The sequence below is a fragment of the Camelus ferus genome, chromosome 1 (assembly GCF_009834535.1).
Source record: "Camelus ferus isolate YT-003-E chromosome 1, BCGSAC_Cfer_1.0, whole genome shotgun sequence".
Taxonomy (NCBI): Eukaryota; Metazoa; Chordata; class Mammalia; order Artiodactyla; family Camelidae; genus Camelus; species Camelus ferus.
The window spans coordinates 58,897,050-58,922,322 of record NC_045696.1 but is presented as its reverse complement, the minus strand read 5'-3'; the positions used below and the strand labels follow the sequence as shown (position 1 = coordinate 58,922,322).

The 25,273-nt window shown below is 46.5% G+C and overlaps 1 protein-coding gene across 1 annotated transcript in view; it reads left to right on the top strand.

Moving 5' to 3' along the window:
- Positions 1 to 23,347, top strand: part of MYLK (myosin light chain kinase) — a 150,936-nt gene extending 127,589 nt beyond the window's left edge. Inside the window, 8 exon segments of the mRNA XM_032481411.1 lie at positions 1,556 to 1,562; positions 1,680 to 1,804; positions 8,881 to 8,944; positions 8,946 to 9,034; positions 11,517 to 11,640; positions 17,366 to 17,495; positions 18,958 to 19,089; positions 21,322 to 23,347. Of these exon segments, the coding sequence (XP_032337302.1) occupies positions 1,556 to 1,562; positions 1,680 to 1,804; positions 8,881 to 8,944; positions 8,946 to 9,034; positions 11,517 to 11,640; positions 17,366 to 17,495; positions 18,958 to 19,089; positions 21,322 to 21,572 (922 nt within the window). The 3' untranslated portion in view covers positions 21,573 to 23,347.
- Positions 23,348 to 25,273: the final 1,926 nt, after the last annotated feature.

Below are 25,273 nucleotides of genomic sequence, written 5' to 3'. Positions count from 1 at the left end.
TCCTTCAGCAACAAAACATTTTGATGACGGTTTCTCCTTGCATTTGCATTCTATTATAGCTTCCAGAGCACTGTCACATACTTTCACTTACTTGATTCTCACAGCAACCCCGGGAGGTAGGCAGGGCAGAGTTATGAGCCCCAGTTTCTAGACCAGGAAACTGAGGCTTACAGTAGCTTTGGCCACCAAGTCCCACCATGAGCTGGGGTGGAATCAGGACCTGGGTCCCCTTCCGGGTTCTCTGAAGCATCTCCGCTGTTCCTGCACTTGCAGGGGGCAGGGTGTGATGGAGAAGGCAGGCTGGGGCTTCATTCCCAGCCCTGGAGTCATTTTGGTGGGTGATCGTCTGCCTCACACACTGCCTACATCCACCCGCCCATGTGGCTCTTGGGGTGTCTCAGTTACTGAGGAAACGACCTCACCCTCCACCTCCTGACGACTGCCCTGCCAACAAGGGTCCCGAGGGCTGGCACGAGCTGGCCTTTCTTTCACTGCCCAGCGGGGAGCGAATGCCCCTGGTAAATCTCCCCCCAGGACACCCCATCCTGGTTGAGACCAAGTGTGCCATAAGGAGGAAGGTGAGGGAGTGAGGTCCTGCTAGGCCACAGCTTGCCTGGTGGTCGCACCCGGATGCTGAGGAAGACACCTGCCTACTCTCTCCTGCTGGAGGCCTGGTGTGGGGGCAACAGCTGGTTTTCAGGGCCTGCCTCATGCAGGAACCTCTGACAGTTCAAACAGCAGGGCACCGCCGGCCTCAGGAGCTGACGGCGTCGGAGCCTAAGGAACACAACACACAGGCTCCCTTGGTGAGAGGCTGTGTGGGGACAGTGGTGTCCACGAGACACCAGTGAACGTGAGGGTTCACATGGAGCAGGAAGGGCTCAGGTTAGAGTGGGAGCAGAGTGTCCACGTCTGATGGTGTTAAAAGCTTTGTCTTAGGACATTTGCTGTGGACTCTGTAGGTAAACAAGACCAGATGCACCCCACAGGCCAAAGGTGTACACCCCCTTCGCTGATGGCATCCTCCGGGAGCTGGTACCTATGTGCAAACTGCTCCACATCTTTGGTCCTTTATGGCTCAGAGGCACCACAATGGGGTTAAGATTTTCCCCGACTAACCTCCCAGCAGCTCCTGGGAGGCGAGACGTGAGGGTACACGTGGAGAGGCGGTGGAGTGGAGTTGGTAGAACCAGGCTCAGGATTCGGACCACCTGGGTTTAGGTCCTGACCTCCATTAACTGGGTGGGCAAATCACTCCACTTCCCTGGGCCTCCATTTCCTCCTCAGGGGGGTGAGGCTAATCCTCCCACTTAGGGCCAGCAAGAGTATTAAATAGGAAAGTCCTTGTAAAGCAGGCAGCAGGGTACATAGGACATAATGAATGGGAAGATCACTGTCAAGCACAAGTCACAGTCCCCACCTCAGAGAACTCATGGGAGAGACACACAGGGAAGGCCGTTTGGGGCAGGGCTGTAAGGGACTCTCCCCCCACCCCCGACCGCACCCGAGACATTTGAGGTGAGCATGAGGTGTGGCGATGCACTTGTTCCACGAGGAGGCTGTCCTTCAAGGGAAGAGCAGCTGAGGGCCAGTCTTGCCTGTGTCCCGCCTGGGCATCTGCTCGCCTCAGGTTGGCTCGGGGATGTTCTGGTGATTGATCTCTCTCCATCCTGGTTGCAGAAAATGCAGGGTCTCTGAAGGTCCTCTTTGGCACCCCGGAGTTCGTGGCACCTGAAGTGATCAACTACGAGCCCATCGGCTATGCCACAGACATGTGGAGCATCGGGGTCATCTGCTACATCCTGTGAGTCTCGGGCATGCGGAGAAGGGTCCCCAGGCTGCCCTGACATTGAAGGGGCCAGGGTGGGTCCTGATGGGGAGCCCACCGGAGGCAGAGAATGGCAGTCTCCCACCCCTTCCCCGCTGCCCTTCCTTGCTCCTGTGCTCCCGGTGACGTTTCCAGCCCAATGTCACACTTCTGTAGGAGCGTCCAGCTCCACACACCAAGATCCCCATTCTGGGCCCCTTACCATCCCTGACGCCTTCCAGCCTGGGGCCTTTGATCAGAAGGGCAAGAATGTGGCTCTTACGTGTGATTTACCTTTACTTGTGTTCGTGGGTCTAGAGAGAAACCTCTCCTGGCTGCCTCAGGCTGGGTGGTGCTCATGCCGGGTCTTCCCCCGGGAGAGACACCTGACTCTTGAGAGACAGTCTTTGGTCAGCAGCCCTCTGTTCAGACGCAGCTGCCCTATGCACCGGCTTGGTCCCTGGGTCCCCCTGTAGCCATCAAGGAGACTCGCCTTACTGTGTCCATTGGCTTTCCCACTGCGGTAGGATAGGAATTATAGCGGCCACGGATGTTCACGTGAGTTCTTGTTTGAGCCTCAGAACAAACCTGGGAGTGGGGTGTGGCAGGGATTCACTCTTCATTTGGCACTGAAGTCTCTGGGATCAGGGAAGCCCATGTGGCCGCCCACTTCCTACAGTCCCAGAGGGTGACTAGCTGTCCCAGCCCATCCAGCACTGACGGGTTTCCCAGGATATGAGACTTTCAGGGCTGAAGTGAGGATCATCCTGGACAAACTAGGGCAACTGATCTCCCTCTGGGTCAGGGTCAGAGCAGTGTCTAGACACTCAGTGAATCTGCACAGTGATCACACCTTTACCCAGACCAGAAACCACACACTACCTGGCCCACAGTGCCCGGCTCAGGTTACTGCCCCAGGGGTAACCATATCCCCGTTCTGATGTCATGCACCATGTTCGCCTGTTCTTGAACTTTATATAAACGAAATCATACAGGAGGACGTGTCTGACTTCTTTTGCTCCATATTGTTTGTGAGCCCCATTCATATCACTGTGTGTGGTTGTAGGCTGTTCATTGTCAGTGCTGTGTAGTGTTCCACTGTGTGACCATCACCCAGGTTATTGATCCATTCTGCGTTGATGGGCTTTTGACTAGATTCCAGTTTAGGGTATTGTGAGTATTCTGGTGCACGTGTTTCAGTGAATATCTTTATGCATTTCTGTTGGCTGTATAATCTAGAATTAGAATTACTGGGTCATAAAAGCACTTTATTTTAAAATAAAAATTCTTTTAGGTGGAGGAACATAGTAATTTGGATAGCATGTTACATTGTTCGCTAGATTACTTTTATGGCTAAGACCTAGAAATAGGGAAGGGCATTTTGAAATGGAGAGAAAATACTTTTGATGCATGGGGCACCAGCTTGAAGGCATCTGGACAGGGATGTGAGAACAGGGGAGAGGTGTGTGTGGGAGGCAGGTGAGCAGCAGGGGTGACAGAAACGGGTCAGCCCTGCGCAGCCTCTCCAGTGTCCTGGCTCCTGCGCCCACCACTGTGGGCTGATCTGCCCTCTGAGACTTTTCCCACTGCTCTTACAGTGGGGATTGAGATCTGGGAGTCCCCCTCCCTAAGCAGGGCTCTCAGCAGAGCATGTGGTGTGAAAAACAGAAGTTGGAACCAGGTAGTTGCTTCCTCTCAGCCCCTGCTGTGCAGAATTCTGGGGCCACTGCTGGAAGCCCCCTGCACCCTCTGTCCCTCTCTTTGGAGCTTGGCTGTCTGTCTGGCAGTCCTTGTCAGGGCCACCTTCTGTGTTTGTACCAGAGGACCCCCCCATCTCCTTTGTGGGGCCAGTGAGAGATGGGGAGTTGGGGGTACAGGTGATAGCAGATTTATCACTCAGCACATATTTAGTGAGCACCTCCTAAGCGACCAGCTTTGTCCCGTAGGTTGTTCTGACTTTGCTGAAGGAACTCCTTCTCAAACCCTCAGAGAGATCAGGGCAGATCCTGTCCTGGCTCCAGAGACCTGGCCCCACTGCCCGCCCGGGTTTCCCACACAGGGCAGAGATGCAGCAGGCAGGGTGGTGGGGCCCCTACCCTCTCACCCCGATTCTGAAGGGAGATAGATTTCATGACTCTGCTGGAGACTCCTGGTGTTTGCACTCTCCATTTGGTTTCTGGCAGGAGGAGAGAGGATGGGGCACTCCAGGCCACACTTCAGTGCAATTGTGAAGACATTCTAAGCCCCACCTCCTTTTCTATCTCCCTCCCCCCATTTCCTGAGGACTTGGTGTTCCCTTACTGCCTGTGGGGACACCAGAACCCTTCTTTGTGCCCTTCCCTCAGCCCTGCTCCAGAATTCCTTCTCTCTCTCCCTTCTCCCAAGCCTCCTCGCCTATACTTTCTCCTCCCTACCATCTCCCTGCTGGACTCAGCAGCAGACTTCCCATTTCAGCTCATTTGTGAGCGTGCACCATGGTCCAGAGAGCCAGGGCCATCCCCATCTGGAGTCTCCTTCTGGGGACAGCATCTCCATGAGCTGGGGAGAAGTCCCAATGCCCAAGCATCAGGGCCCTAGTCTACTCGGGTTTGGAGTCTACACAGCTTTTCAGAGGGGTCTGGTAGCTCCACCCAGGGCTGCCCCTGCCCTCTCAGCTGCTGAGCCCAGACATTCTCTCTGATTCCAGCTCCTGCTACCTCCAGGCACCCTACACCCACACCAGGCCCAGGCACCACCTGCAGGGACTTGGGCTGTGGTTAACATGACTGAACCCTGAATCTGTTTCCCAGGTCACTGCCCAAACAATACCCAGCTCTTCCTGTGGGACCTGCCCAGCCCTCTCAATCTTCCCACCACACCAGGGAATGAATATCTCAAGGCTAAAATGGGGTAAATGACTAACCCCTTCCTAAGCCTTCAGTAGTTCTGCTGGCAGATGTGTGGTCCCCTTTGCTGGCCGTTCATGCCATGGGGTCATCTGCTGCTTGAAAAACACTATAGAGAAAGTGTAGTCCAAAAGGCACTTCTGCCTTCTCTCTCCTGATGTTCTGTCCTGCAAGGAGAACAGGCCCCTGCGTCTGATTCCCTGGTGAGGTTAGGCTGCAGTAAGAGACTAAGAGTTAAGAAATTTGAACACCTTGCAGCCATTCCCTTTGTGACTCATCAGCACAAAGACCAACATCTGACCATTAAAAATTAACATGAAGTCTGTATACACTTGTGAAAGACAATGTCAAGTGAAGAAAAAGAGCATCCAAGAACTTGCCCACACTGATTACAATTTTGTAAAAAGAGACACAAAATTGGTTATTTGGGAGAGGAAAAAACTTTCCTCTGCTTTCCTATGTTCAGTACTTGGGGGCCTGCAAATCAAACTGACAGAAGATAGATTAATGAAAACAGATTTCATTATGGACATGTGCATAGGAATTCACAAAGAAATGTGACTCAAGGCACATTTAAAATTTGGGTCTTACTATTTTAACAAATAGAGATAAATTGTACAGAAATAACTAGAGAAAGGAAAAGGGGTTTGGAGCTTCTGGAGGGGGCAAATTGTGATAAGATGACTGGGAAATGTAGGCTAAATAGAGACTGTTTAGCCTGGTTTGATATGCAGGTGAGCCTTTTTCTCCTTCCTGGTAAGAGAATGGACAAATGGAAAAAATGGAACTTTATGTCACCTTAACAAAGAGAAATTTCTGTCCTTTGGGAGGGCAAAGAGTTAACTGCCTTCAGTTCAAGACAATCCTTAAGCCCAAGTTCATATTTTGGGGTGGTATACACTGATCCCCTTCAGTTAAAAACTAGGTAAGACTAGGAAAAGAGGTGAATAGTCACGTTTTTAATGCTAAGGTTAGTATGTCTGTTGATTGAGTTGAACAACCCAACTGATGCAGGAAAAACGATGTGGGGCATGAGGAGGGCCATGTCCCAGGCTTCGGTTGAGCCCCTGGGACATGCCCCACCAAGTGTGTGTCCTTGGCTTCAAGCAGGAATGAATTCAAGAGCGAGCCACAGTTGAGTAAAGGTAGATTGATTTAGAGATACGTCAAAAGGTGAGAGAAAGGCCACGAGGTGTGGGGTTTGGGGGCTCAGATTAGAGTAAAAGTAGGTACACACTCCATAGACAGAGGAGGGGCCGTCTCTGAAGAGGGAGAGAGAGGGAGCTGCGGCCTTGGGACTGTGATGGTGCCCGTGGGCTTGTTATTCACCATGTTAATATATTACAGTTGGCGTACCACAAAGCGCAGTGTTGCCAGTTTTTATGGGCTTAGTGGCTTCATATGCTAATAAGTGGAAGGACTAGTCTAACTAGCCTGGGGAAGGGGCTGGGATTCCCAGGAAGTTGGCCATTTCCCACTCTTTGACCTCTTGTGGCTAGCCTTGGGACTATCATGGCGCCTGTGGGCATGTTATTCACCATGTTAATATATTACAACACCCGTATAATGAAGCTAACAGTCTGCTAGAAGTCAGATCTCCCTCCATCTTGAGCCTTAAGCCCTGCTAGGGGTTGAATCTTTCACCATTCTGGTGTTAATTGCTGTGTTATTCCTTTAATGGCTGTGCCCTGTCCCCTCCCTGTCTCACAACCATACGGGATAGTTAGGCAAATTCTAACAATAAAGTCCAAAAAAGAAAGTTTTTAAAAAATTCTGCAAAATCCTACTACCAAGAAACTAAAATTTGAACAGTGTCTTCATTATTGTGCTCTGCGTATTTTGCAACTTTTGTTTTAGAGATGTACTCTTTATCAGGGGGAGGCTAGGGGCGCTCAGGCAGGAGAGGAGGCTCGGGGTATTTGAGATGAATGGGCTGCCAGGAAGGAGGACTGCCAGAGGCCAGAGGCGAGGAGGCTCTCCCCAGCCTACCGAACATCACAGAGATTAAGCCCTATCTTTGCAGGATTACAGTTCCTAATTAGGAAAGGAGGTTTACAGAAGGAGACCTTTCAGCATTCCACAGCAGGGTTGTTTGCTTTTCCTGCAATCTTTCAGAATGCTGCAGGATGTTCCCCCTGGGTTTCAAGTGGAAAATGCAAAGACAGAAGGAAGCATGTAGCTGACAAGCAAGAGTCAGGCTGCTTCTTGATGGGACTAGGAAAGAGACGGGAAAGCTGGGAGCCCCTAGGAATTCTAGCCCAGCACCCTTGGTGTATGAGGGGACACCAAGGCCCAGAGAGGGGAGAGGAGTAGCATTTAACAGCACAGACTCAGGACTGGTAAGGTCCCACCCTCCCCTCATTGTGCTGTGACTGACTGAGAATGATTATCTCTACGCCTTCTCAAAACATAAATCGGCATCTTGCTTTAACGCACTTCAATGTCATCTACAAAATCCTATGACTCAAAAGCACAAATACGTTGATTATGGTGAGGTAATTCACACTGAAAAAGCTTTTTTTTTTTAATGAAGATTTTCACGAGGGCATCCCTCCCCATGGCAAGGTTTCCTTGCAATACTTCAGTGGATTTTGTTTTCCAAAATTTAGTTTCCAGGGACAGGGTGGATGTCATAAGCAGAGGCCTCTTGAATGTCAAAACAGCTCCTGAAGGGTTTGCATTACTGTTTATGATGATGGATTTGGGGAAAGGGATGTGAGTGATGTGAAACCTTAACTTGGAAGGTCAATGGCATGAGGGCCCTAGATCCAACTCGTGGGGCTCAGGTGGGGACAGGGCCCAGTGCAAAATTAAAAGGTGGGGTGACTTGTGCAAACATTATTAAGAATTTCAAGATGATGGCAGCAGAGCATTAAACCAAGAGTAGGGTCCTTCTAACACCCATGAGGCGTGCCCTAGGTCAGGGTGAGTGGTGGACTGGATGGTTGGTGTGAAGATGAGGTGCCCCGAGGTGAGAGGTGAGGCTAGTAAATCAGTAGTCAGTTTTATTCAGCTATGAGATGCTTCACCTTCCAAATTTTATTTGGCTTAAGCTTTGGTAAACGAGTCATTCTCGAGATCACAGACTGGTGAGGCAGTCGGGGTGAGCTGTGTACAGAACTGTAGAATAGCTCTGGTCAGGGCCCGAGCTCCTGACTGCGACCAGGCCTCCTGCTGGTGCTGTGTGCTGTGATTTACTTCATCTTCGCAGGCATGATGGTACAAAGTAGCAGTTAAGAAACAGACTCACTGGCTGCAAATCCTTGGGCAAGTGATTTAACCCCACTTAGTGCCTTAGTTTCCTTATCTATTAAACGGAGTAATGAGTTACCTGCGTTATAGCGTGGTGTTAACGCTGAATGAGTTAATCTCCTTCGGCTCTCTGCCCCATGCGTGGCCCAGTGTAAATGTCTGATGAATGTCTGCTGTCATGATGATGAGGTCATAGGAGGAGAACAGGGAGAGGTGGGAGTGGTGAAGAGGAGGAAGCTGACACAGAGAGGTCAGGGGAATTGTCCAAGGTCACCCAGGGATGAACAGACCATGGTCCCTCTTAGGGAAGCTCTCTGGTTTGGCTTAAATGCCTCAGGCACATTGAACTCAAGTGTTGCTGAACACCAGACTCACACCACGGACTCCAGATCTGCTCACGTGCACGCCCTTGCTGAGCACGCCTGGGGCTGCTGAGGGTGCGAGGGTGAGAGACGGGAGGCAGTGGGCTGGAGGGCTCAGGGATGAGTGCTGTGCCACGCGACTGTGCCGCAGGGGGGTGGGAGCACCAGCAGGAAGGGGTTCCCCCCACCCCGCCCCCACCCCAGGGACCTTGGAGAAGGTTCTGCGGGGTGAAGTTCCAGCCTGGGCATCCGGGAATAACAGAAGACAGGGAGGAGGGCCCTGCTCTGCTGTGTGGAAGTGGGAAACTAAAGAAAATGCATTCTGCCTCAGCTTCACAGGCAGGTGGTGTCAACAGGCAGGCGAAACCCAAAAATACAGTGAGCCACTGAGAGGCTGGGCCACCAAAGCCTGCGGCCATGCCCTCTTCTCTTGCAGGTGGGAGGAGTGGCAGGCGCAAGGGCTTTGGGGGTGCCCCCCCGTCTGACCTCAGTGAGCACTCCCCTGAGGGGGGACCCTCCCGGGGGCCCTCCCCACTGCCTGCCCCTCTCACTGCTCTCCTGTCTCATCTCCCAGGGTCAGCGGACTCTCCCCCTTCATGGGTGACAACGATAACGAGACCTTAGCCAACGTCACCTCAGGCCACCTGGGACTTCGACGACGAGGCCTTTGATGAGATCTCTGATGATGCCAAGGATTTTATCAGCAATTTGCTGAAGAAAGATATGAAGTAATGAGTTGAGATTTCAGACTCTTCAGCTGCCCTCTTGCCTAGACCAGGGTCCAGAGGCTGGATTTCCTTTCCCTTTCGTGGGCCCCTCCTCACCTGAGGAGGGGAGGCTGGGCATTAGCGAGTGTGAGGGCCAGGGAAGGGGTCTTCCTCAGCCCCTGCTCTGGGTGCCACACTCTCTGGTCTTTAGATTCACAGAAACCTCACTTGAAAAGCAACACTTACTTGACTGAGTGTTAAGGGAGAGGGGCAGCTTGTGTGAACAACAACAGCCCATTTTACTTTCCACATACAGCTGTGGCCTGTAGTAGCCCTGCTGAAACCTTAGCCCCCCTTCTGGGGTTGCAGGGAACATACCCTATTTGTGGGTCCTGAACATACTCCTAGACTATTCTGGCTGGATGTTTGTTTCATATTTATATTGTGTAAGAACTGTCTGCCTGAGTATGGCCAGGTAACTTCCACCAGTGGCCAGAGTTAGGTTGTGATCCCAGGCCACTGGGCCCAGCCACCTCCCAGCTCTGTCACTGTCCCCCTACCCACAACGGTACAGATTATGAGGTTCCCCGCCTCCACCTTCCGGGGCTGCCTGGAGCTGTGTGACTGTGTAAAACAGCTGTGCACAGTGAGAGGCCGAAGGCTGTGAGGAAAGGTCAGGCATACCTGGTGAATATTTCAGTGAGAGCAGGACGCAGGTTGGAGCTGCAGAGGAGGAGAGGCTGGAGGGGGTCCTATGTGTGGCTGGACAGAATTCCCTGGTGAGAGGAAGCAGCTGGATGAAAGCAGGAAGCTGGGAGGGGCTGTGCGTGTGCAGGGAGGGCTAGCCTGCCCCACGGGAAGGCAGCAGCCTGGGTGTCAGGTGGGGACAGATGAGGCCGGGCCTGGCTCCAGGGGCCCCAAGGAGTTGTATTTGGTGATAGGGAGCAGCTCTAAGCTTTTCCCCAGAAGGTGCTGTTGAAATGGGTGGTGTGCCAGAGGCTGTGAAGGGAAGGGACAGCCCGACCCCACGGACAGGCAGGAGGCTCCACATACACCAGGTGACTGTGGCCTAGGTTCTCCCCTGCCTGCCTGGCCCACAGATCCCCCTGAAGCTGTCAGTCATCTTGCCCCACTCTGGGAGAAATCCTCTCTGGGTCAGGAGAGTACACTTGCTAAAGAAGTGAGGTTGGAGGGTCTCTTAAGTGGTTCTGTCTGGTTTTTCTGGTTACGCACCCACTTCTCAGTCCTTTTTAGCTGGCCCAGGGCCAAGCTCCTCCAGGGGCTGCATTCCACACTCCCTGAGAGCAAGGTCTTTTTAGCATTTTGCTTTTTAGCATTTAGTCTTAGTATCAGAAGTAGGCATGACCCATGGAGAATCTGGATGTTGTGGGGATGTCTAGATTCCCTTCTGGTGTAAGGGATCCCCACTCCCAAGTTGCCTCACAGAGATGCAAACCTCTTCCTGATAGCTCTGGTCCAAGGATAGCTTTTGTCAACCAGTATTCATTCACTGAAGATTTAGTAAGTGAAGTATTGAGTATATACCCTATTTTCTCATCTGACCTTGAATTTATTCAGTAATGAGCTGTGTTGGCCCTTCTGCACTCATAAAATAAATTCACCAAAGAACTGATTTTAAATAGATCAAGACACTAGATTCCCATAAACTCTTAAACTCAGCATTTCTTCAACCAGAAATCTCCATCAGCACTTTTAAAAGTGTTTTTCTATTATAAAATTAATACATGGAAATTATAGAAATTTTGAATATAAGAAAATTAAAATAATACATATTCCCTTAGCTAAAGATCACTACATTTTGCTGTATTTAACAAATTTACTTTTACTCATTTTACTACGTATGTGAGCACTTTGTACTGTGGGCTTTATTAGTCCTCTTACAATTAAGGTGATGGCCCTGAAATATTTCTAGATTCTCAGAGCTTTCAGAAGATTAAATGTGTTTCAGTGTAGTTCTAAGGTTGTCATATTTCAAAGGTTGTATGTAGGACATACTTCTTGAGTTTTAACAGGAAAATCCTGATACTCAACCGCACCATAAGACTTGAGAGTTAAATGATTCTCAAAGATTTGGGCCTAATGGTTCACTCTCCCCTTGGCCAGACAGGGAGGCAGAAGGGTTGGGCGTCCCCAATCTGCAGCCCCCGTGTGACCACTGACTGACCTCATCCTGGAATATGGCACCAGCCATTCCCAGACATGTCTGCTCCCCAACATTTACCCTCCCTAGACCCCAAGGGCTTACTGATGTTTAGGCCTTCTGAACGCTGACCTATTGTGTGTCTAGTCAGTGTAACCCAGACCAAGACATGAAAAAGGCCAGGAGCACAGTGATCCTCATCATGGTGGATGGACTGGGAGCAAGAGAGCCCTGGGCTCTGCCCTGTGTAACTAGGGATAGGTGGCCTCCCATTTCTGCTCTGACTAGCAGTGTCTGAGGTCCCCTTCTGCTCAGAAATCCTCTGATCTCTGCCTCCATCAGAAACCGCTTGGACTGCACCCAGTGCCTTCAGCATCCATGGCTAATGAAAGACACCAAGAACATGGAGGCCAAGAAGCTCTCCAAGGACCGGATGAAGAAGTACATGGCAAGAAGGAAATGGCAGGTAACGAGGGGTCACTTTGGACTGGGATGTTGCCCCTCATAATTGCTTTACTCAAGCCACTCTCATTCCCAGCTTGCCCTCCCCTCACTCCAAAAATGTTTAAGTTTGTTTCTGAAATAGTCTGGGACCCAGACTGACATTTCATGTCTTCATGGCTAAGGATAAACAATGTCACCTTTAGGACTGTTTAGCAGGCCTGGAGAATTCGATCTCTTTATATACCTTGTGATGGTCTTAAATTTCTTTACAGTGAAGGAGGTGGGCACATGATCTACAAAGAGAGACATGGCCCCTGCGCCCTAAGGAAGGTGTATGTTACTAGCTACATGTCCTTAGGCAAGTTACATAACCTTGCTGTGCCTTCGTTTTCTCACCTGTGCAGTGGGGATAATAGCGGTACCAACCTCACAGCATTGTTGTGAGAAATATGTGAGATAATCTTTATCTGGCCTTTAGCACATTGCCTGGCACCTAATAAGTGTTCAAAAATGAGATCAGTAGCCAGTGTGTATGGAGAGCTGGCCATGCATCAGCTCAACACTCAAACCACTTTCTATGTATTGTCTTTTAATCCTGGGAGGCAGGTACTGTCATTATCCCCAGCTCTCAAACAAATGAGGCAGAGAAAGATTAAGAAAGTCACCAAGGATCACATAGCTAGTAAGTGGGAAATCTGGGACTCAAACCCAGAGCCTGGCTCCAAAGTACACAGTCCTAATGATACACAGTTTAATGACACAAATTGCCTCTGACTGTTAGCAGATGGAGAAAATTATCATCCAAAACCATAGGGAATTTATCATCTATTTTATTTTTATTATCACTATGAGTATTATAAAATTCCTAGGCTACTGGAGGGCACGTGGTTTCTATACTCAAAGAATGTATAGTGTAACAGGGACCTGAAGCAAATAGACATAAAAGGACATAACACACACCAAGAATTATAAACTATCAGTATAGCTTTCCATACCCATATATGTGAGTGCGGACAGAGAATGAGCCAGTCACAGCAGAGTTGGATGTGGTTGTGAGGAAATGCTGCCAAGGGCAGGAGTTTGAAATCGGCTGTGGAACATGGCTGGAACACAGAGCAGAGGGGATTATAGCACAGATGGAAGGAATGGCTCAGGGTGGGAACCCGGCCTCACCTGGGTCATGCTGGCCTGGCAGGAGCAGTGTTTTAGTCGAGCATTCAGGAGACCTGGGCATTGAGACCTTGTCTTTGTGACAGAGAGAAAGGAAATCACCATTTTAGGGGACACTGGTAATTTGCCACACAAATTACACAGTCACACACTGTGGTGACTAAACCACAGTTCCTTCGAAAAGTCCAAGTTCACCCAAAGGTTGAAAGGAGCAGAGGCAAGCGAGGGGCTTCAGGTATGTGGGTCTCTCAGCCTGGCTCCCCCGCAGTGGGGGCCAGTTCTTGGTAACTGCCCCCCTGCTTTCCCCCCATGTGAAGGTGGGGTGGATCTCCTGGCCTCCCTCATGAGTACCTGGTGAGCTGGAACACCTGTGCTGCTTGCTTTACCCTCTGGTGCCATTAGGATCCAACGAAATCAGAGTAGCAAATATTTTCTAAAAACAAAACAAGGGGGCCACAAAATCAAAGGCTGGCTTTATTAATGATCCTGTGGTCAGTAGATCTCAAGAAACAGCGATAATTCTGGAACGGATAGGGTGGCTGCGGTGGGGGTGGGGCAGCCCTCAGAGCAGGCAGTCTCACTGGTTTTGGCTTGGATGAGGCTGTGGGTTAAGGGGCAGCCTTTATCACTTCTGGCTTCTGTGAGAATCCACACATCTGCTGGTGAACCAGAGCCAGGAAGAGCCTAAACCCAGGGGATAGGCGCAGAGAAGAGATAAGGAAATGAGAGAGGAAATAAATAGAATTTTTCAGTCAGATGGGTCAAGGAACTGTAATTTGTGCTGATATTTTAATCACTTAGGTTTTTTCTGGTGTTTACAGTGTCATTAGCCAGAAAACCCTTTTGCTGGGAATGAGAGGAGAAAGAAAAGGGTATAATTCAGAGAAGGAACCCTAATTTCCTATTTTAATATAGGCAGCAACATTTGGAAATGGTTTTTCCACAGAAACAGCAGTTAGGTTTCACAAAATTACATAGAAAAGTAGTCTACAAAATCCCATTCAACACATCATATCCCTGAAGCATAATTTCACTGGTAATGGTTCAGCTGCATCTGACCATCTTGTGTTACATTTCTTCCTTAGGAAAATGTTTTCCACATTTTATACTCCGGGACCTTAGTTATCAGGACCTTTGCACCCCTGGAATAGGGGGTTCCCTCTCAGAACAGCCGAGGTTCCGTGTGATGGGGCAGAGTGGAGGGGAATAGAATGGGGTGCACTGTGGCAGAGAGAGGGGGCCAGAACAGGCACAGGGGGCCCAGAACTCTCTGCAGCTGCATGAGAGAAGGTTCCATTATCATTCTGGTGTGGTTTTCACAAAAGAGGAAGTAACATGAGAACACATCCCTACAAGCAAGGCAATGTATAGATGACTAATCACATTATTGATCTTAGAATGAAGTTACTCTGATAGAGGGCAGGTCTTTTATTTATATCAAAAGAATCTTTAAAATACATGGTGGTGAGCAGTAGCACTGAGGGTGGATAAGTTGAGTAGGACAACAGGGCTTCTGCAGGCAAAACCAGAAGCAAAGGAGTAGGAATTGGAGACCTGTGGGCAGCCGACTTTATTTTCCAAGAGCCACAAAGGCCTCACTAGTATGGAACAAAGGGCCCTAGGGAAGAAAGCTTTTGACTCAGTATAGCACAGAGTACTCTTGGCCATCATGTTTGGATAATATGCATTCTCAGGGCAGATTGCAGTCTTGGGGCTGTTGGTGTGTGCGTAGGGCCTATGACGGCTGGCTGGCTCTAGGGCGATCACCTTGCCCAAGTTTGCCAGGCACTGTCTCAGCTTCATCCCTGAAAGACCCTCATCCTGGGAAATACCTCAGTCCCTGGCAAACCAGGCTGCTTAGTCACGCTTGCTGGTTCTCCCAGGGGAGGGAGTCTGTGCTGCATTAGGGAAGCCATTACGAACCCTGCCTGCCTGGAATACAGGAACCCAGCCTTGGCAATTGCCCTCAAACAAGAAAAAGACTTCCTCAAAACAAGGAATAGATCTTACCAAGAATTGAAGCTTTCTTTTTTGATGTTTTAAAAATTTCCAAAAATCTTGGTCAGTAAAGCAGCAACCAATTTTTAGCTCAAAGGCATGAAACTGGAAGGCTAGAACATACAGATAGATTTCTTTCCCACTGCTGACAAATAACTTCCCTACCAAGATTTTTTTCATAAATCAATTTCCAAAGAATGACTTCTGATGTAGGTTATTTTAAGATTTTCCTTATCAAGCACATTTCTCCCTGTTTTAGAAATAATGTGCTCTATCACTCCATCTGATGGAAAATCTCCCCCTACGTGTAGTCTATTTGTATGTTACTGTGTATCTGCTACCTCCTCTGAAATACTGTAACTCTTTTATTTGCCTTGTTCTGGAGCTTCACATTAGTCATTTTATTAACAGAAGAAGAAAGACTTCATCATTCCACCCTGTACAGTCCTGCTACTTGCAGTCCAGGTGTTGGGGATTAGGGAGCCCATAGCCTCAAGGGGAGCGTTCCCAGCAACAGGTTCTCGAGTCTAAATCACAGTCTTTCTGTAGAGACTGGAGCTGCAGGGAGATTTGAATCTTCTGGTCTAACCATGAGGCCCAGAGAAGGGAACTGACTGGCACAAGGTCACAGAGTAATCAATTAGTGGTTAGAGAACTAACCTGTTTCTTGTTAGGAGTGAACCCTCTGAGCTTAGAGACACCCTGCCCAGGGCAAACCCATCTGTGTTGGATGAAGGGAATGGAGAGCTGAAAAGGGCGGAGTCTGAGAGTTTGGCTGGTTAGGAAGCAGTCTGGTTTTACGTGGACTCAGTTGGGAGGGCTGCGGTGGCTGGCGCCACCTCCTACCTGTTCCTGAAGTCAGGGTATGCTCCCCTGGGAAGAGCTAGGGTCTCTCCACACTCCAGCTAGCAGGACAAACAAATCAATGATGTCACCAGTAACAGCCTCACCCAGAAGAGCACGGGAAGCTGCTGAATGGTCTCTGTCTGCATTCTCTGCATGGCCACAGTGACTCTGCCCACAGTTAAGTCGGTCCGTCATCATCTCACACCTTCTCCCCCACCCCCGTCCCCCGGGGGCTCCCTGGCTTCTTTGCAGAGTGACCCAGCTTCCCCGCAGGTTTTTACAGAGGGCCGGAAGCATAACACACAGCGATGTATGTGAGAGGGTGGATGGCCAGAGGACAGGGCAAGATGGAACGTCTGTTCAGAGTGCATGAAGATAGTCTGTAGCCAGGATGGGATGTGACAAAATGGGGGCAACTGTGGTCACAGCAGTAGGTCTCTGCTTAAACCACACTTACACACAGTTTTCTGTATGATTCCTTAGCACCCTGAAATTCCTTACTTTTGAAATAATCTTTTTACTGAAGCATATTGGCTTTCCAGATACTCCAAAATTGTGAGGCTTCCCTGAAATACTTGAGTGCATGAAGTTAATTCAGCAGGAAAATGCTTTGTCGGCACAGTTTGAGGGCCAGCGGGGAGTGCCAGCCGTTTGCCTGTGTACAAAATGTCTCCTTCCTCTCTCAAAACCCAGTCTGTGGTGACATCTACTTTCTGGATGCACAGCATCTGGATCCCTGAAAAGATGCTTCAGGTGCAGGGGTGGAAAGCGCTGCTTATGCCTTAGTTTCTTATCTTAGTCACTCCATTGGCCTTAGAAAAGGGGTGAGAAACTTTACCTAAAGGTGAGAAACACAGTTGAGTGTTATTGGGGACTCCTTGACCTAAGTCTTATGCTTGGTAGAGTTTTCAAATGCAAAGAAAATGTTCATCTTAAGTCCTGGCATCTGTTTCAGCAGAAATTCTGTCCTCTCCCAAGGCGCTGCCACTCAGAAAAGCAAAGTGCTGTGCTTTTCATGTCTTCAGGTTCTTTTTAATGCTGGGGTGTGCATCTGGGAAGAACACCTCTCTGGAGCTTCACTGGGTATTCACAGACTTGTGCTGGGCCTAGCCAGAGTGTTTCTCAAAATCTTTAAGGTATCTGAATCTTAAACAGAACTAAATGAGACCTTGCAGATCATCTTGTCCAACCCTCTCCTTAAACAGAGAAGGATACTGAAGCCCAGAGAGGTTAAGCAACTTGCTCATGGTCAATAGAATGCCTTTTTTTTTTTTTTTTTTTGCAACAGGACCTGTGGGATCCGTAGTAACTCTTCTCTTGACCAATTAAAATCATATCACTAGCATTGTTTTACGAGAAACAGCCCCACTGGGCCCCGTCAGCAATAAGTCTTTGGAGCTGTCTCAGCCTGCAGTTGCTTTATATAAACTATCCCTTTTATGGGAGTTGAAGCACAGTATGAAAAGGGTTTTTGTCTCATGTTGACCTTGTTTAGTCACATTAAGGCACACATTGGTTCCAGGCCCCATTCCATTCTCTGAACATCTTCCGACACGCTGATAGTGCTGAGCAGAGCAAGGCTGGGCTCACTCCTCTGGCGGAACCTCGGCGCTGGGGAAGCCCTCGTTCCAGGGACAGCTGCCTCTCCTGGGCTGGGCTCTTCTCCCTGAGCCCCGCTGCCCACTTGGAACCAGGGACACTGCGTGAGTCCAACGCCAGTGTCTATTTTTCAGAAAACAGGCAATGCTGTGAGAGCCATTGGAAGACTGTCCTCTATGGCAATGATCTCAGGGCTCAGTGGCAGGAAATCCTCAACAGGATCACCAACCAGCCCGCTCAATGCAGAAAAACTAGACTCTGAAGGTAAGGAGCTACAGGAAGATTTTCTCCAGCCAGTTGGTGAGAAAGGAAGTTAGGGATGGAGGGGCATTTAGAGGCTTTTTTGTGGGGGTGGGGGTAGAGGGGAATTGTTTTTTGGTTTTTTTATAACACAATTTACAAGGAAAAATTCAGAAGTACTTTTACATTGCTCTGACAATAATTGATAAGTTTAGTAATTACTCTTTGCTTCACCTTAGGTTTAACAACTTTTGAAAGTTATTATTTGTCTAATAGAAACAGGTGATCTCTGCTTAGCTTTTCTCTATATTTTACATAAGAATTAGGAGAGGCTTTATTAAAAGCTTTCTTTTTTTCTCATTGCAAAAGCAATACTTATATAATGGATAGGCAAACATAAAGTAAAAAACACATATTGTAGTGTACTTTTAAGAAAATCCTTCCTGTTTTTTTAACCATGTCTCTGTGGTTTTCTTTTAAACAAAAGTTAACTCGTACAGTCCATGTTTGTTTGGTATTTTTCATATGCCAAAACATGTCGTTTGAACTGGGTAGACAGATTGACAGGGCCCTTCCTAGAGACCAAAAGGGTTAGTAACTTGCCCACCGTCTTTGAGATACTGCCCCATCCATCTCCTCAGTGAAGGCCCCGGCTTCTTCCTGCTTCAGATGCAGTGCAGGGTCTGGCCCTTACCATCTTGAGGTGCCGCCTTGGCTGGAGACACCCCTCCACCTCCCGCTGCCTCGTGCTTTTGGTATCCAAAGATGAGAGGCTGAGTCTAGATCCCTTTGTGCACAAGACAGGGTAACTGGCAACGTGGCCTGCTGAGCTGTTCTGATGCAGCTGGGGACAGAGTCTGCTGCACATGGGCCTGATCCCTCCCGATCTACCCTTGCCACTCCCCAGATGACCCAGCAATAGCCTAAAGAAGGAGAGGATCAGGAGCCCCTCCAAATTATGGCTTTTCCCTGGACCAATCCCAAACCATGGTCCACGTCACACAATGTGAAGGCAGTAGATGTGTGTAGAATAGAGCCGCTGGCAAGTCGAAGATGCCTCTAGGACCTGGCTCTTCCCTTCTGGGAGCAGATGAAGGGCCTGCTGCTGCTGGAGGAGGACAAAGGGGTAGAGATCAGGATGGCTGGTGTGGTTCCGTCCTTCTTAGATACCCTCAACTGAATCCTGAAGCAGTATGAAATGCAGCCAAAAATCCTTTTTAAAGATTATTTCCTTTTTCAATGTGTCAGCATAAGGGAAGGGGGAGTCCAAACATTTCCCCAGTTTGGTTGCAGTTCTCTCTTCTGCCAAAGTCATTTGGCCACAGGCCAGCCTGTCCCGAGGAGAAAGGTGTGCTTATGATTCAGTCCTCTAAGCTGCATTATCTGCCAAATTATAGCAACTGAAAAAAAAAAGTCAGCTCTTTTAAACCAGGGAAGAGGAGAGAAGGAATGAAGAAATGACCCCATCCTCTTTCCTGTCTTCTAGAAGATGTTGCCCAAGCTTTCCTTGAGGCTGTTGCTGAGGAAAAGCCCCATGTAAAACCCTACTTTTCTAAGACAATTCGTGACTTAGAAGTTGTGGAGGGAAGCGCTGCTAGGTTTGACTGCAAGATTGAAGGTAAGTTTGTAGCTGCTCTTCCCTTATTACCAAAGGGGCACGGCTGGCTGGGAGGCCCCTACTGTGGGCCCTCGGTGAGACAGCAGTTCTGGAACAGACAGGCTGGGAGGGAAAGCGGGTCAGGAGGAGCTGGCCCACTGCAGGATTACTGCCATTCAGGGACTCTCTGAGGGCACATCTGATATCTACCGACTTACATCGGCCGCTAGACCCAAGTTCAAAGTGGTTTATCACGGACCTGTTTGGTTATGGAACATGCTTAACAAAATGAGTTTTTTGAGTTTCTGGGAAGCATGTGAACCACCCACAAGAGGCTCTCAAAGGAAGGCTGGCACTAAGAGCATACGATGCAGAGCTCTGCATCTGCGGCTGTGTGACCACAGGTGGTGATCTAACTCTCCTGAGCCTCAGGCACTCACCTGTAAGACGGTGTCTGATGCTCTGAGTGGCTCTGGGGACTCTGTGAGATGGCATATCAGGAAAGGATAAACATTTCACGTCTTTTAAAGACGTCATAGAGTCAAGGGAAAAGTTGTGAGACTGGTAAGTGCAGAGAGCACCTGCAGTGTGACTTCAACGGGGGGAAGTTGGGATCCAGGCGCCTGTGCTGTCTTCCCCATGCCTCCCTGCCTGCCAGAAATAACATGGCCATAGAGTCATGAGTCATTGGAGCTCAAGGGACCCAAAGGGATCTCAGTATAGCACCTGAGAAACTCGTGGTGTTGGTAACACATAGCATTTCAGTTTCCACAGACTGCAATGTTCTAGAAAGATAAGAGGCATGACAAGATAGGCCTCTTTGCTTCCAGTCTGTGACTGTCATGTGTCAACCAGAGTGGAGGGCTGGGACCCACTTCCCCAAGGCAGCACAGCACAGGACAGCAGTCAGAAGAGACCACGCCTCCCACTTTGTCAGTTTTTCCAGCAGTATGACTAGATAGTGCCTTTTGGGTAAAGTAACCCAAGGGTAGGAATGAAAAAACAATTTTCTCTTACATCACTATATTATCAACATGCCTTGTAAATGCCTCACCTACCATAATCTTTCTCTTTTTTCATTCAATTTTTTATAAAGTGAATGTGCTACCTTTGCTAGTGTGGAAGTGCTCAGATTCGGGGTGTGCTGAGAGCTCTGGGGCCACTGCTTATAGCTCTCACCATCACTATCCTTTGGGTCTTATGAAGTTCTTTACTTTTTCCTTATTGATTTTTTAGAAAATATTATATCATAATAATTATCATCTTTTTGCTTATTTTTCTCTTTGAGATTATTTTCTTGGTATTTGCATTACTTCAACTGGAATGCTGAGGAGAAATTTAAGCATATGGATGCTGTTTTGATAAAAACAAAATTCTACTTGAAAAGAACGTTAGAATTTTAAGTTCTTATGTGTACTTTTTATTCTGGTTGGGGCTACAATTTTGTCCTGTAGAACTACTACAAAATTTAAAAACAGGTCAGTTAGAATTATGATATGTTTTTAAAGGCATAAAATATCTATTTTTAATGCTGAAGTTTGCAGCATTAAACATGACTAATGCATAATATAAGGCTAATCAATGTGGTCAATTTCCAGTTATCTACAGGCAGATTATCTGCCTTTGGATCAGACTAAGACAAATATTGCTTTCTTTTTCTTAGAAGTATTATCCATTCCTCTAATTTATGTTTTATAGATCTGTTATCACCTTTGAGTTATAATTTATATACCATAAAATTCACCCATGTTAAGTGTACAATTCAATTACATTTTTAAGAAATTTACAAAATTGTGCAATCATTACCACAATCCAATTTTAAAACTTTCCCATCATGCCCAAAAGATCCCCTGTGCCCATTTTTTCTGATTCTTGTTTTTTATTTAAATTTATTTATGTTCAACTTTTATACAAAATTTTAAAAATTTGTTTTAATCCAAGAAGATATTTAGCTCTAGTTATGTGGCTGGAGTTGGGGCAGTGTTCCAGATAGTAATCTGTATCTGTATAAAAGTGAGAGGTGGTACAAGCCCTACGTGGGTGGTTCAATACCTTATGTGGAATTTCAGACATTAGTATTTATAATTCATGCCCATATTTAAATGTAAATATCAAAAGAGATGCTAAAAGCAGACATCATAATTTTTTCCCTTTACCCCCTTAATCAATAGAGATAACTCAGAAGTTTGCATGAACTAGTAAGCAATTTTAAGTAACAGTTTCTACAACTTGTGTTCCCTCCCTGTGTTGCAGGATACCCAGACCCTGAGGTCGTCTGGTTCAAAGATGACCAGTCAATCAGGGAGTCCCGCCACTTCCAGATAGACTACGATGAGGATGGGAACTGCTCTTTAATCATTAGTGATGTTTGCGGGGATGATGACGCCAAGTACACCTGCAAGGCTGTCAACAGTCTTGGAGAAGCCACCTGCACAGCAGAGCTCATTGTGGAAACCATGGAGGAAGGAGAAGGAGAAGGAGAAGAGGAAGAAGAGGAAGAGTGAAACAAAGCCAGAGAGAGGCAGTTTCTAAGTCATATTACAAAGACTATTTCTCTAAAGCTCAAAAAATCCAAGATAGTAAAAGCACCTAGTGTGATAGATTATTTAGTTAGGTCATTTAGGGGTTGATTCTTGGGCAACAGTGGTTGATACCCAGCAGCATTGTTGATGGGCATTAGTTTGAATTAGCTGGCACCTTTAGATACTAGTACAGCTAGATTTCATTTTGAGAAATCACCAGTAACTTGTCTGACCAGTTGATTTTAGAGAAGAAGTAACCAAAAGGAAAACTGACCTGGGCAAAGTCATAAATTCCCCTGCTGAAAGCACTCGTGATCCTGTGGTCACAGCTCCGCCCAGAGGGTCCCTGGAGGTGGGGGTCTCTCCCAGCTCCTACTCCAGAGAACCGGGTCTTCTCCAGCACTGCAGCACTTCATTCTGCAGGCAGTTGAGCCATTTTAACTTACAAGGCACATTTCATTCCAAAGTATACCATAGACATTCGAACTTTTCATTTCCCTCCCCTGTTCTACCTGCCAGCTTTTCTGAATCTGAACTTGCCATGAGTTTAAGCACTTGGGACATCACGCTTCTTAGATTCTGAAGACATGTCCCCTGTTCATGGATGACTGGCTTCCTTGGGAAAAGAGAATCTTCTTTCTTCCAAAATCAGTAGGCACTCTAAACTTATCCCCTCTTTGAAGATGTCTAGCAGCTTCAGACATTTTTATTCGAACCTATGAAAAGTAATTCCTTGCTGATGTGCTTTTTTTCTGAAACCACAATTCATATTTGTGCTGTTTTAGAGCATCAGCTCTGCATGTGTGGTAACGGTTTTTGTGTTTGAATGTATGAAAAACCAGTTTGCTGAAAAGTTAGTCTTAATTATTTATTGGCCACTATGAAACAGATTTCAACTGAAGAGCTATAGAACTCCACATACTTGGGAATCTTCTTCAGGATAGTCTGAGTTTAATATACCTTCATTCCAAACACTCTTCAGAGAACTCTACCTACCTTATGGGTTCCACAAGGTTTTTCTTCTTGAATGTGCATCAATCATGCCTTGCCCCCAACCTTGAAATATATTCTTAGATCTGATAAATGCACTCAGACTTGTGTCTTTAGGAATTTTTAACTTTCTTTCACTACATTGGCACTTAAATTTTTCTTTATAAAACTTTTTGAAGGTCATAAACAAAGACCATAAACTGATATGCCTAATACATTTCCTCTGCGTGTGTGTGTTACTTTTTCTTTTCCACTGTTTGTAAAGTGCAGCAGTTTAATATTTCAAGGGACTTTTCAATAGTTTCTTAAGAACCAATTTTAAATTACTTCAGTGCAATCCTACATAGTATCAACATTAGAATTTTGCTTTACTTAGTCTTATGTTATCTTCCATTCTATTTTTATCTGCTTTTTGCTGCTAGCTTCAAATTGCCAGTATTTTTCTTTTTGCTTTTTAAACAGTTACAATATTTTTTCATAATAGCCACAGTATTGCCACAGTTTACTATAATAAAGTGTTTCTAATTTGAGTTAGAGCATTCAAAGCTTTTATTCATCACGTTTAACTGTGTTTAGACTATAACCTTTGTGTGCGTGTATGTTGTATATGTGCGTGCATGTGTGGTGTGTATGTTTGTTTACAGGTTTTTGATGCCTTCTTGAAATTGTGTTAATGTTCTCCCAGTTTATTATGCCATCAGAATGGTAAATGAGAACACTACAACTGTAGTTAGCTCACAATTTAAAATAAAGGATACCACAGTGCATGCGGTTTGTTCAGTCTTTGCAGCCTTCTCTTTTCCATGCCACCAGTTGTAGAAAACCCAAACAGATCTTGGAAACTAAAAACAAATGCTCTGGTGCAGAAAGTGGCTTATGTGGTTGTGTTTTACTAAGGAGCAGAATGACTTAGGCAGTTCTTGTTTATACTAGGTAGCCTCATTTGCACATTTATTTCAAAGTTTCTCTCAAGCATCATTTTGGTTCAATTACATTCTAGTATCTACAGTATCCTCATAGTGCTAAAATCTATATGACATTTTCATTTCAAAATCATCATCATCATTGATATTACTTACCAGGGTGTGGTTTGCATTTGTAACTTTGGTGCAATTTGTTACTGGCAGCCTGGGTGTTATCTTTCTCTGTGTTGATATCGAAGCATCTGTTCTCCGGAAGCCGTTACTCCTGTTCATAGGAAGTCTGTTGTCAGATATCAGATGGTGAAGTCCCGTGTCCTGAGTGTTCAAACAATATTGTAGATATTCTAGAAAGAATCAAGACATACTATTTAATGTTGGACTACATGATTTTATGATTCCACAGTGTAGTCTAGAAACAATCCATTGTCCAGATGATAAATATTTAAATTATTTCATTTTTTTATAAGGCAACCATAATCCACAAATGTTCTAGTGAGAAAATTATTATTTTTAAAGAAAAGGACTTTTTATTCCTTATTAGTAAAAAATGTACTTTACAGTCTGAAAAATAACAAATATATTTTCTTCTACTCTGTTCTCATCCCAAACAGATAGAAAACAATCCATTGATTATTCCTTACATTGCAGAGCTTCATATTAAATGAATTTCTACCTGTAACTAAAAAGACATGCCGACTGTTGTCAGCTCTAACTTTATTTATATGTCTCTATTTCTTCTTATCAAAATGTTTTGAGTTTTACTTTCTACATTTTACCTGCTTTTAATACGTCTGTGCTAATGAGTATCAAGGAGGTGAAGGATAATTGAATTCTAAAGAAACTCAACTCTCCACTCTTCTCCACTCTTCTTCAGAAAATACGAGTAATACTACTTATTTACCCCTTGGGAACTCCTCTGTATTTTGAAAGGGAAGCTAATAGCTGTAGCAGTCACTCCTGAGGCTTTTTGCCCCCTGACATATGATTAGGACCACATTCCTGGCTCCCTGGCCAGATGAGACTGTGTGACTGTTCCTGGTCAGTGAGGTGTAAGCACAAGTGATGTTTGACCCTCTGGTCCAGAGAATTTAACTACTGGTGCAAGCCTCTCCATAATGACTGCAACATGTCAGGTGGTGGCTGCTTTATCCACCTGGATCCCCAGCCAATCCCAGATGGGTACGTAAGTAACACAAGCAAGAAATAAATCTTTGTTCTTATAAATCACCAAGATTTTAGCATTCTTTGTGACTGCAACATAACCTAGATTATCCTTTATAAGGTCATCATCATATTCTAGATCTGTTCTATTTTCAGTAGGGTAGTCATGAGTCACTAGTGGCTATTTAAATTTAAATTAATTAAAATAAGTAAAATTTAAAATTCAGTTCCTCAGTTGCACTAGCCACGTTTCAAGTGCTCAATAATCACATGTGACTAGTGGCTGGCTACTTTATTGGATAGCACAGATTAGAACTTTCTGTAAGGTTCTATTAGATGGCACTGTTATAGATGGGCTAGGAGGAAAAGAGAAACTCCAAATTTTCCTTTAACTGTGCATACCACTTTTCAAATTACTGTGAAATTAAAACTTCAAAGTTTGTGTGAAATCAGTCTGGAGAGTATGGTCTACAGTTTCATCAATTGTATTACATAATACAGACCAAATACTTAGGTTATTGTTTTTGATTATTTATATTGATACATTTTTTAAAGTACCAGTTCTGTGCTTCTCACCACAAAATCTAAATAGATCTGCAGTTCATAAGC